The 13,678-nt window shown below is 36.2% G+C and overlaps 1 protein-coding gene across 11 annotated transcripts in view; it reads left to right on the top strand.

Moving 5' to 3' along the window:
* Positions 1–13,678, top strand: part of Ptk2 (protein tyrosine kinase 2) — a gene marked incomplete at its 5' end in the record, with an annotated part of 284,866 nt that overhangs the window by 97,672 nt on the left and 173,516 nt on the right. For all 11 annotated transcript variants that reach the window (XM_013521316.1, XM_013521321.1, XM_013521320.1 and 8 more), the window contains 1 exon segment: positions 9,399–9,565. In XM_013521316.1, the coding sequence (XP_013376770.1) occupies positions 9,399–9,565 (167 nt within the window).

Genomic DNA, 13,678 nt, shown 5'->3' with positions numbered 1-13,678 from the left:
TATACTTGGATAGCAAAATATGTGTGACTTGCTTTATTGTGATACTTGCTTTGTTGTGGTGGTAATGAAGAATTAAACCTGTATAGTCTCTGAAGGATGCCTGTACTGCCCAGTCCTTCTCTCCATTTCATACCTTCTTGGCTTTCTTTATTCACCTGGCAGTACTTGAGAACTTAACACTCTTTCTTTTCCTTCCCTTTCCTCACTTCTTACTCCAGGAAAGCCATCCCGTGCTTCAGGCTAGGATTATCCCACTTTTGAGTCTTTGGAACTATGTTTTGCTCCCTTTGCTTTTACCCTACATCCAGTTAATCCTGTTGGTACCATAACCCCTTTCATAGGCCCTCCAGTATTACAGCTTTCTTTGTGCCCTCCTCTGTCTCTCAGGTATGTTATCACATCTGCTAACTTGCATTCTGTTTTTCTACATCCTCTTTATCTGTTCATAGTCCAGCAGCCACAATGATCTTGCTAAAATGAAAACTGAAATATGTCATCACTGCATTCTTAAGTGACAACATTATCACCCTTCAGGAGTCCCACCTGGCTATCCTCCTCATGCCCTCTGACTTCTGTTGTGCCAGCCATTCATCTTATTTTTTCCTGATTTCTGAACTGTTTCAGAGTAAAAGTCAGGTTCCTTCAGTAGTGTACAGACCTATAGGGTCTGGTTCCTTGTCTGCTACCTCCCTCTTTCATTCTGGTGTCATTCCGGCCTAAGAATGACATTTCTGTTTTGTTAGATTTGTCCCCACCATTTCTGTTTTGTTAGATTTTCTTCAGATTATTTATCCTTAAGAAAATTACGTTGTTCTTGATTTGATTTGCCCATTTCTTATATTTTATCCTTCTGACATTAAGTTTTATAACAGGGACCTTTGGACTTTACATATCAGCAGCATCTCTAGCAGAGCAAACAGTCACAGCATATATTCATCAGTAGAGGCTTTCTGATGATATGATATCCTGGATCAAATGTAGTGCTTCTGGCAGATTCAATCTAGAAAAGTGGTTGCAGAAGTGGAAAGCCTTAGTAGACTAGCAACTCACAAGATGCTGAATCGATAGCTAAAATCATGCCTCTCCAAAGCTATGCCTCACTTCACTGATTTTTTTCTATTTTTTAAAATTTTAATTAAACATTTATTTACTCTAATTTGGACACAGTGTTTGACACTACAGGTACATGAGGCAACAGCTCCTGGTACCAGAGTTACACCAATTAGTGTAATGATAGATGAATATATGAACTTTTTATTTATTCATGCATTATAAATTATTGAGCAGCTGTAGCACTGTTAGACCCTGTATTGACAGTGAAGGTACAATGGCAACCAAAATATTTACCCCTGCATTGAGAGTTTGTAAGCATGTCATGAGCAAATTATACATTCTCCCTTTTTTTTTTGGTACCAGGAATTGAACCCAAGACCTTGCGCTTGCCAGGCAGGCACTTATGCCACTGACCTATATCCCTGGCCCACATTCTCACTTACACTGAGAAAAATTCTCCAATCAGATTTTATTGGTACATTTTAGATAGACATAATGATCACATTCATCAGAGAATTTATACCTTTACATGATGTAACTTGTGTCTTTTTACCCCCATTTCCCTAGTCCTTTAACTATTCCTCCCCGCCACATTTACAAAAGCTTTCAATTTTTTTCCTCCTTTTCTCATTTTTAAATATCTTTTCCCTTTTTTCCTTCCCACCTACTTCCCTCCCCATTTGAACATTCTCTTCATATTCTGCAATACCTGTTGTACATTTTAGTCCTTATTTATTCTTTCAGTTTCTCACACTAGAGAAACAATGTGGTATTTACACATGTGTGTCTGGTTTATTTCACTTAAGATAATGGTCTCAAGTTGTATCCACTTACCTAGAAATGCTCTGAGCTGCTGCTTTATGAACCAGTAGTATTCTATTGTATAAAAGAAATACATCTTTTTTATCCATTCACCAATTGATGAACATTTGGGCTATTACAAACTGTGCTGCAGTAAACATGGGTATGCATATATCATTGTGGTATGGTGCTTTTAATTCTTTCAGGAAGATACTAAGAGGGAAGTACTTGGGTCAAATGGAACCTCTAGTCCTAGGAATCTCACACTGACTTCCATAGTGGTCATACCACTCTACACTCCTACCATAATGGTGAAGGGTTCTTTTTTCCCCACAGCTCCTCCACCATTTGTTATTGGTTGTTTTCTTAATAATAGCCATTCTTTTAGGGTGAGATGGAGTCTCAGCATACTTTTAATTTGTATTTCTCAAATGACCAGTGGTGTTGAACATTTAATCATATATTTATTTGCTGTTTCTTCATCTGAGAAGTATGTATTTATCTCAGATTTACATTTTTGGCTTGGGTCTTTGAATTTGGGGAGTAGTCTGATATTTTAGATAGTAGTCCTTTGTCCGAGGAACAGATTGCAAATATTTTTTTCCCATATGGTGGGTTGTCTCTTCCCTCTGTTGGTAGTTTCTCTTGCTGTGCAAAAGCTTTTTAATAAAACAAGATCCCAATTATTGGTTCTTTGTGATAGTGCCAGTGTGATCAGGATTTTGTTCATGAAGTCTTTGTCTACACCATCTTCAATAGTTCTAGCTATTTAATCTTCCAGGAGATTTAATGTTTCTGTTTTAATATTTAGATCTTTGATTCATTTTGACTTTAATTTAATTCATGGTGAAAGATACAGGTCTAATTTTAATTTTTGGCATGTGCAGAGCCAGTTTTTCCAGCACCATTTATTAAAGAGACTACCTTTCGTCCAGTGAATGTACTTGGTACCTTTGTCAAAGATAAGGTAGCTCAGTCTGTCTGGAGTTGTTCCTTCATCTTATCTGTTCCATTGATCCTCGGATCTGTTCTTTTGCCAAGTACCATGGCGTTTTTTATCACAGTAGCTTTATAGCATAATTTCAAGTCTGGGATTCTGATGGCCCTCCTTGCCTTTGTTGCCAAAATGTTTGTGGTATTCCAGGTCTCTTCTGGTTCCAAATGAATTATAGGATTGTTTTCTTTAAATTTATGAGATATGCTATTGAAATTTTGATTGGAATTGTATTAAATCTCTATAACAGTTTTAGAAGTATGGCCATTTTCACTGTATTGGATCTTCATACCCAAGAGCAAGGGATATCTTTCCATTTTCTGATACCCTCTTCAATCTTCTTTTTTGGAGTACTGTAGTTTTCAATGTAGAGGTCTTTTACTTTCTTAATTAGATTGATTCCTACATATTTCCTTTTTTTGGCTGCTATTTTGAAAGGTGTTATTTTCCTAATTTCCCTCTCAGTGAATTTGTTGTTTTTTGTACAGGAAGTCTATTGATTTTTGAGTGTTGACTTTTATATCCAGCTACGCTATTGAATTTGGTTATTAAATCTAGAAGTCTTTTGGCATAGTTTTTGGGGTCTTCTATGTAGAGTATCATGTCATCTGCAAATAATGATAATTTGACTTCTTCCTTTCCTATCCTTACTCTTTTTATTTAGAATTTTTGTATCTCTTGATTCAGCTTTGGTAATGCATATGTATCTAGGAAACTGTGCATTTCTCCTGCATTTTCCATCTTTTAGAATACAAGTTGTTGAAGTAGGTATAAATGATCTTCTGGATTTCTGCAGGGTCCATTGTGATTTCACCTTTTTCATTCCTAATTGAATGGGTTTGAGTGTTTTCTTTCCTTAAGGTTGGCTAAGGGTTTGTTGATTTTAATCTTTCAAAGTACCAACTCTTTGATTCATTTATTCCTTCTATTGTTATCTTAGTCTCCATTGCATTAATTTCTGCTCTGAACTTGATAATTTTCTCCCTCATATCAGCTTTGGACTTGTCCTGCTCCTCTTTTTCTAGAAGCTTGAGGCTCAACATTGACTTGTTTATTTGAGCTCATTCTGTTTTCCTGATAAGGGTATTCACTGCCATAAATTTACCATTGAGGACTGCTTTCATTGTGTCCCATAAATTCTGGCATGTGGAATTGTCATTATTGTTTAATTGTAGAAACGAATTCCTTCTTTAATTTCCTCTGTGACCCATTGTTCAGGAGGGTAATATTTAAAGTTTCTATGAAGTTGTTTGGTATCTTTGCACTATGTTCTAATAATATGCATGGGATAATTTAACTTTCTTTGCATTTACTTAAGCATATTGTATGAACTAGTGTATGGTCTCTCGGAGAACATCCCTGTGCAGCCGAAAAGAATGTGTATTCTTACGTTTTGGGGTGGAATACTCTGTAGACATCTACTAAGTCCATTTGTTCAAAAGTTTTGTTCATTTCTAATATTTAATTGTTGATTTCTTTTTCTGGTTGATCTGTCTATGACAGTGGCTTATCAAGATCCCCCATTATAATTGTATTCGTGCTTATTTTACTTTTCATGTCCGTTAATATTTGTTTTATATAGTTGGATAGACGGGTATTTGTTGATTGTTATGTCTTCCTCTTGGATTGTTCTTTTTACAAGGATAGAGTGACCTTTGTCTCTCTTGATCAGTCTTGGATTGAAATTCACTTTGTCTACAAATAGAATAGCTACTCTTGCCTTTTTCCAGGTTCTTGTTGCATGGAATATTGTTTTCCATCCTTTGACTTTCAGTTTATGAATTTCTTTGTGAATTAACTGTGTTTCTTGCATGTAGCATTTTGTTGGATCTTGTTTCTTCATCCATTCTACCAGTTTGTTTCTTTTGTTTGGTGAAGTGAGACTTTTAACATTGATGATTAAAGCTGATATATATTGACTTATCCTTGTCATGTTATTTTCCTGTTATCTTCCCCCACCCCATTTAATTGCTTGCCTTGCCTGATGGGTCCATTCATTCTGTTGGAGGTCTTGAAGTTGTACTCCTTGTCATCTCTTTCTAGAATGCCCTTCAGAACATTTTGGAGTTCTGGTTGGTGTTCATGAATTTCTTCAGGTGTTTTCGCAGAAGTGTCAATTTTGAAAGATAGTTTTGCAGGGTATATCATCTGGATTTTAGGTTGTTTTCTTGTAGGGCTTGAAATACTTCATTTCAAACTCTCCTTGACTTGAGGGTTTGTGTTGAGAAGTTGACTATGATTCTCATGGTCTTTTCTTTATAGTTGATTTTTTCTTCCTCTAACAGTTTTTAATATTCTGTTCTTGTGTTGAATTTCTGGAATCTTGACTACTATATGCCTTGCTGTGGGTTTTTATGTTTTGATCATGGCTAATTGGAGTTATGTATTCCTTTCTGAACTGTGTGTCAAGTTCTTTTTTCTGTTCTAGGAAATCTTTCTGCCATGACATCTTTGAACAGGATTTTTAAATCGTTCATGCTATCTCTTGCTTTTTCATTGACTCCAGCAGTATTATGTTATTCTTCTTTGCACCATCTAGTAGCTGCTGAATTGATTTCTCATGGTCCCTTGGTAACTGCAAGCCTGTCTTCTTTGTGTGAGATTTTGTCCTCACATTGATTTATTCTGCTACAGATACTTTGAATGGGATTTTTAGTGTCTGGGACATCTGCTTGAGTCTGTTTTATGGATCCCATCTCTTTCTTACGTTGAGCATTCATGTTTTGCATCATTTTCCTTAGCTCCTCCATTTTTTTTTTTATATGTATCTGCTGTAGAGTAACTAAGCATGTTTTTCATTTTGTTCATCATCTCTGTAGTTATCTGAGAAATTGTTTTGATTTTTTTTGTATAGCCTTGTTCATTTGCTTTGTTGTTACCACTTCAGAGAGGCCAGTTGGTGGCTTTCAGATTGTCCCACCTCATTGCCTACTGGAATTGCCTTTTGTGAGCTGGATATCTGGAGTTACATTTTAAGTTTCAAGTGACTTCTCATTTTCTTTTTTTTTTTTTTTAAAGTTTAATTCCTGGGTTGATGCTTGTAAATTGCCTATGGTGAGTAGCTTTATTGCTAATATTTAGAACCCTTAGGAAATGACTACTACTCAGAGGTGTCCTCCAGGTGTGTTTGGTTTTTGGGTTTTGAGTCTCTTGCAGGATCCTAAATCTTCCATTTATTGTGGATGAGAAGTTGCTGCTTGATTGGCTTAGCTCCTGGTTCTTTGGTACTGGCCCACAGCATTTTTTGTGACCTTCAGGCAGTCTCATTCTTAGTATACCAGGAAGAACAACTAGTTAGAATAGTTATGTCACCTTGGCTAAAGTGGTAAATCAGCAATAATAATAGTATCAAACATAACCTAGAGAATGACAAACTGAGGTAACCATTAATTTACCACCTTTAACCATATGAACTAGATTTGTGTTTATATAACATTTGTTACAGGGGCTGGGGATTTAGCTCAGCGGCAAAAGCGCCTGCCTGGCAAGCGCAAGGTCGTGAGTTCGGTTCCCGGTACCGGGGAAAAACAAAAACAAAAACAACAACAATAACATTTGTTACATAATAACAAACCAGAAAATTTCATACAGTAAATAAGCCCTTAGTATGCCAATTTTGCCCTTGGGAGAAAATTTAAAAGGGCCTTGAGAAAAAAATAGAGAAATAAAAGTAGAGGAGGAGATTATAAACAAGGCTGGAGGACAAAGGAGGATCACACCTAGTTTGGGAAACTTGTGCAGAAGACAGGAGGAAAAGAATAAAGAAATAAAAGGAAGAACAGAACAGCAACCACCATAAAACTGGAGGCCATGTTCACACTCAGAAGAACAAGATCAAACAAAAAGAGTGGAAAAGAGTTCCACAGGAAAAAAAAAGAGAGGAAAAAAAATGACTACTTCAAGGTTTTTCTCTGCTGTCACTCATAGTCAGTCTGTGGAGGCAGAGTCCAGATGCATGTTGATTTATCCCCGCAAGCTAGCAATAACTTTACAGAAGGGTAGTGGATAATCTCATTGAACCTGCTCCTGTATTTTCCCTGAAGTTCAGGTGGGTTTTTGGCTGTGGTGCTAGAACCAGACCTGTTCAGCATGCAGCAGTCAGTGTACCTTGTATACATCTGATCCGAGTAAGCACTGACTAATATAGGCCCTATCATGAACATGTTAAAACAACACAAATGTATTATTTTTCAGATCTGGACAGCACAGCTCTGAAATGTGAATCAGTGGGCTAAAATCACAGGGTCAGCAAGGATGTGCCACTCTCTGGAGGCTATGGCTTGCCTCCTCCAAGTTCTGGCGGCTACTTATATACTACAGGCTCCGTATTTATCCTTGCCTCCACTTGAAAGCCAGCAACACTGCTTCTCACTCTTCCTCTGTGAGAACTTCCTTGTAACCACAGACAGGAAAGGCTGTGTCTATTAAGGATTTACGATCTCCATATCTTAAAGTCACACTGCAAAGCCCCTTGGCCATCTGGGAGAACATAGGCGTAAGATGGTTCTGTAGACATCTTTAGAAGCCACGCCTCCACCTGCCACAAACATGCTGAGGGTCTAATGATAAAAGAATTACTCTTTTCTTTCCTAATAATGACTTGAACCCTGCCAATCTATGGGAGAATTAACAGAACCTGTAGCGTCATATTTGGAATTGCCATTCTCTATTGTAATTTTGATGGTTTATTTTTAAATTCTTTTTTGTTTTCACTGGAAAGGAAAAGGTGAGGCACAGTTTTAAACTTTCGAAGTGTACAAGTTGCTTTGTTACAATAAAACTACATATGTACATGAAAAAAGAATTATATAAGATGGTCCACCCCCACACAAGATTTGCAGATTACGAACACTGACTGATCTCAGCTCTGAATGGCTCCCATTACTGGCCACTTTTGTGTAGGGTACATTCTACTGTCATCTACAGTGACTGTAAGGATTTCTAGTCCTTTGTCAAGAAGCTGGAAAGGACATTTTATGCCTGTCTGTGTTCCACATAGATGGCTGTAATCGTCTCTGTTTTGGATGATATTAAGAGTTGAACCTAGGGCCTTTACACCAAGCTATACCCACAGCCTCCTTTTTTATTGTTTTTGTTTTGAGAAAAGGTCTCACTAAGTAGCTGAATTGCCCAGGCTGGGCTTGAACTTGCAGTCCTTGTGCCTCATCTGCCAAGAGTGCTTGGGTCACAGGCCTACACCATTATGCTCATCTTTCCTGTCATAAGAAGAGTCCATGTTTCTTATGAATCTGTCTTGGACTCTTAAAGCTTTTTTTTTTTTTTTTTTTCATACTCTATCTGATGCATGTCTGTCGCCTCTGTTCTTCCCTCCATACCTCCCTCCCACTACTGATATTGATAGAAGACTTTGTAACTGGGGCTTTGTCTTTTGAAATGGAGCTGACTGTGTCATCCACTCAGCATGTGGTTAGACCTGTCATGTGCAGGTGACAAAGGAAAGCACAACACCTATCAGCCTGTGCACACATTGTACCATGTACTTTCATTATATGGTACATATTATGATTTTTGTCTTTAATGGGGGGAGCTGGGAATATCTTTATTATCAACAGCATCAGGCTATAATAAAGAAATATTATGTATGTATAGGAAAATTGAAAATGTGTCTTGTGAGTTATTTATAGCTTTGTTAACAGCTAATTTTTAAAAACTTATGATTTCTTTCATAAACATTTTTAGTAATACCAGCTTCATTTTAAAATTTCTCTTACCATCTAAAAGACAGCACAGTTGGTTGCACTTTGCATGCTCCTCACATAAAGGGCAGCCAGTGGTTCTGTCTCATTCCCACGTGAGTTTTCCACACAACTGCCCTTTTGAAGGGATCTTCCACATCAAGGCAGATGCCAGGCAAGAGACAGTGGTAATGCTTTCCTTCACATAGCCCCATGAGAAATCTCACCTTCCCTGGTGACCTCATTTGAAGGGATTCTTCTGTGAGTCCTGGGAACTTGCACTAGAAGCACTGGATTTGGGTCATTTTATTTTAGGAGTAGTTGGTAGATTGCATATGGATGTATAGACATCAGATAGGACATGGATTAGGCACAATTTCAAGGTTTTCATATACTTTTAATATCACAAAAACATGGCCTTAATTATATGTTTTTGAATGTGTATTTTTGGAAAAAACGATGTTAATGTTTCAGCCTTATACTCTAAAATATAGGCTGCTTGGTTCAGAAAATGTTATTTCCTCTTGGGTTCAGTCCTGAGAAGGTGGTGACCAAAGGGTGGCTGATGTGCTTTTGACAGGTTTGGGGGTCATGCAACAATAGAGATGTATTTTTAAGGTTGTATACCTTGTTTGTCAATAAAGAATTGAGAAGTACATTCTTACTGCTTTCAAAAATTTTCCTTGCTCATAAAAGTGCTATTTGAGAAACAATGAGTCCTATGTAAAATTAAGTAATTTATTTAACTTGATGCTTTTTTACCAAAGATATCTGATAATTAATTAAAAGACACAGGTTTTTTTTTTTTTTTTTTTTCAGTTTGTAACAGTCATTTCTGTGGGGGTATGTTCTAGGGCATCATTCAGAAGATAGTGGACAGTCACAAAGTAAAGCACGTGGCCTGCTATGGATTCCGCCTCAGTCACCTGCGGTCAGAGGAGGTTCACTGGCTTCATGTGGACATGGGTGTCTCCAGTGTGAGGGAGAAGTATGAGCTCGCCCACCCACCAGAGGAGTGGAAGTAAGATGCAAACCCACTGTGACATGACCTCGCTTGATGTGTTGTGCATTTTAAAAACACACACAAGGTGGTGAATGCATATGCTTAATTTTTACATTGCTTGTCATTCTGACCTCTACATAAAGAAAATTGGTGGTGATTATTAACTAGTGATCTCTTTAGCCTCTGCTAAGTCTCCTTTTGGGGTGCCATTAAGTCATCATTCTTTGAGCTGTCTGATTTCATTGTGTTATGATGGTCTTTTGTTAGTCATACTTCTCCATTGCTACTTTGTTCTATATGGAACTCAAGCTTTTATTTTTTACTTTCTGATTCATTGTCATTCTTTCTTGTAGCAGAGCTTGATGTGCCTATGAGGAAACCACACACCTTATTAGTAGGGTACACAGCCTTGTGCTCAGCAATCTATAGCTTGCCTAAAAAGAATAGGTATATATTTGATACACTGTGAGTGTGAGTAGGAATCATGACTCTTACTTGAAACATTAAATGAAGCTAAAATTTCAGTGTAATTAAACGAATTCTTACTACCATACACACAAGAAAAGAATCCCCATAATTGTCCTTTATTCCTTGTTTTCTCCAAGTTACTTTTTTCACCTTTAATTAAATCAGTATGTTGGAAATTGTATATCTTAAATACTTTTGAGAGAAGTATAACTTGTAAAAATGGTCTTCTTCCATATAGGTCCTATTTATAGATAATGCTGTAGAAATAAAGATAATTGTAGACTGAAAAATGGGTAACTTTTAGTCCATAGATCTATAGCAGTTAGAGTAGGTATTTTAAAAGAAAAACAAACATGGTAAGGTGAATAACCTGAAGTGAAATACAATTTTTTTTCTATGTACAGAGTTCATCAGAGAAATACATCAGAGTTATACTTTTAAATTTCTCAAATACCTGGAACTGAACTGATAAAATATTTCTGGGGAATATGATTTGGTTAGTCTAGATCAATGACTAGGGAAGAGTTGACTTCTTACCACTCAGTTAAGCAATTAAAGTAAAGCACGTGGTTAAAAACAAGAATATCTGAAAGTCAGCTAAAAATGCTGGTAGAAAAAAGTTTTAACATTGTTCTTTTATCTTCATTTATATAGACATGTCAGGCAAAATTTGTTCTAATCCTATTCATTTTTCCTTTTGGTACTGGGAATTGATCTCAGGACTCTGTGCTTGCCAAGCAGGTGCTGTGCCACCAAGCTATATCCTTGGCCCTCTAGTCATGTTCTTAATAAAATGTTCAGTGAATCAAATATTTGCATTAACAGTTTATGTTAACGCAATTTTTAATCTTTTTTTCAAGTATAATTAAATAGGAATCCCCATTGATAAAACCATATGTTAGACATAGCTGAGAATTAGTAACCAGGGAGGTAGAACTGAAAAAACCCTTAAAAACATTGCACAAAATAATGAATAGATGGGAAATGCAGAAAAGTTTATATAACATAAAGAATAAGGGGGCCAACCCATTTCTAATACATACTGTAGAAGAAGAGTAAAACGCCTGGAGAGAGGAAAACAATCCCTAGATAATAGATGAGAATATTTTTCAATCAATGAATGACATGAGTCCCATTTAGCAGGTTACAGTAAAATAGCTTATCAGCAAATAAGACAGGCTATTAAGAGGAATCAGAGAAAATTTTTTGCTTTTCAACATCAGTAACAATGGCCAAGAGGATAGTAGAAGAATATGTTCAAAGTAGTGAGAAAAAATAACTGGAAAATTGCTTGCTCAAATTACCATTGAAGAACCTAGTGTTATAGACGTATTTCCCTTTGAATTTGTTGCCAAAGTAAACTAAAAAAAAAGTGCTCTAGGAGAAAGGAAAATAATCTTTTAAAGAGAGTTTCAGATGCAAAAAGGAAAAGATGTAAACATTTATTGGCTTCATAAGACAAAAATAATATGAACTTATTTTCATTTTGAAGAACTCTCATGTAAAATGTAAGAACTCTTACATAAAACAGAGTGTAGCAGCAAGTAATAACCAGAAAAGAAAAAAAGGGTATTATTACCCTGTTGATACCATATGAAAAAAGTTTTAAAAACGTTTTAAGGAACATTATATAGTGTTAGATAGTGTTATATACCAAAAGTATATAGAGGGCAGTTATATATTAATAAAGGCTCTCATTTCATCACAAATTTAGTGAGTATTTTTCACTTGTCTTCCTAGATACAGTACTATTCTGCTTTTCCTCCTGCTTGCATGACCTTCCTGGTGGTTCTTGGTTAGGGTGCTCCTATAAGCTCTTCTTGCTCTGCCTACAGGTCTCCCTAGATCTGCCTTTGACATTAAATTCACACATTTGTTGGGCACAGATTCTCTCATGTTTCAAATAGGACAAAAGAAAACAAAAACTCTGGAAAGTGTCTCTGCAAGGCAAACTTTACTTTTGCAGAAGAGTATAGCTAGAAGAAGCAAGCACAGCAAGTGGGTGTTCTCTCAGTTTTTATTTCTCACCTGCTGTGGCCACTGTGCCTTGCTCCACTGGCGAGAGTGTCACCTCACCATCTAATGCGATTGGCTAGTTTAATGTGATCATGGTTGATAAGCAGAGTGAGTTCTGTCATCTGGAAAGCTCTCTGTTACAAAGTTTTATGGCAGGTAGAAGGCAAGTAGCCCTTTGTCTCAAGTTTTTACAGAATGGTGAAACAAGCATGTGTACATTTTACAAAAAAGATTATACAAAAATAGGGGTTCTTTAAAATAGAACTATTTTAATTATCTCTTTTTTTTGACAGAAAGACTGCATTTTTCCACACAATTTAATTGGATGGACACAGAGAAAATAAGTTACTGCAGTCACCCATGCAAAAATCCTAAAATTTTTTCGTGCTTAATAGGGGAAGTGTAATAGAATAGCACAAAGCTGTTGGTTAGTGCTGGATTTTATTTTTTTTCTTTTTTCCAATCTTTATTTTTTTATTTGAAAGAGAAAAGAAAACAACAACAACCAAGACAAAAACAAAACAACACAAAAACAATAAAAACTACTGAAATTCAAAACGAGGTGATAGGAAGTTAACAGTGGTTGTTATATTACATATTGTTGTCTTCAGCCAAGTTGCTCAGATAACCAGATGTAAGAATGCAAGATTGATCAAACAATTAAAGAGAATAAAAAATAATAGAAACATTAGAATTGTTACAGAGTTTCACTAATTTGGGGAATATGGTTTGATAGTAGGGATAGTAGATAGTAGGGATTCAGCAATGGTTGTTATATTGCATATTGTTGTCTTCAAATCAGGTGTTCAGATTGCCAGATATAATCATGCAAAATTGGTCAGAAAAAGAAAAATTTAACCATTAATTGTTCCTTTCAATAAACCAATAGACATCAGTAGTTACAGTTATCCCAGCTATCCTTGTATATCCATATATATTTTATCTCCCTTCCTTCCTTCCTTCCTCCTTTCCCTCATCCCAGTTGTTCCTTTCCTTTGAGCAACTTCTTTCCCTTTCATATATCTATTGTACCTTTTGGGTTTTATTTATTTTTTTCAGGCTCTTACACTAGGGAGACAATATCATGTTTACACATACAGGTCTGATTTATTTCACTTACGAGTATGGTCTCTAGTTGCATCCATTTTCTTATAGGAATTGAAAACATCATACCACAGCAATATATATGCACCCATGTTTACAGGAGTGCAATTTGTCATAGCAAAGTCTTTGAAACAACCTAAATGCACATCAGCTGAGGAGTGGATAAAAAAGATGTGGTATTTTTATACAATGGAGTATTACTCAGATATAAAAAAAGATAAATGAAGTTTTTATAGTGCTGAATTTGAGAGTATAAGGCATCCAGTTAAATGTATGAGTAATTTCTATGTAGAAACTTCCAATAGCTTCTGATTGCACTGGGCCAAAATTCCAGAGGTTCTGTTCCCATGCAGTCCTCTTTCCTCCTGTTGTTGCTCTCCTTCCCCATTCTAGTGATACTGGTTCCTTTGAAGTTTCAGTTTCCCTTAACTTTTTAATGTAGTTTAGAATTGTTTGATAAATACTCAAATTGGAGACTGATTAGATAGTTTCTTCTCTCTTGCTAGCTTTGTTAATTGGTAAATTGGATATACCTCCAATCTT

The sequence above is a fragment of the Chinchilla lanigera genome, unplaced genomic scaffold, assembly GCF_000276665.1.
Source record: "Chinchilla lanigera isolate Chin_1 unplaced genomic scaffold, ChiLan1.0 scaffold00060, whole genome shotgun sequence".
NCBI lineage: Eukaryota > Metazoa > Chordata > Mammalia > Rodentia > Chinchillidae > Chinchilla > Chinchilla lanigera.
Note: the sequence above shows the minus strand (reverse complement) of the source record. Positions and strands in the feature narration are given on the sequence as shown.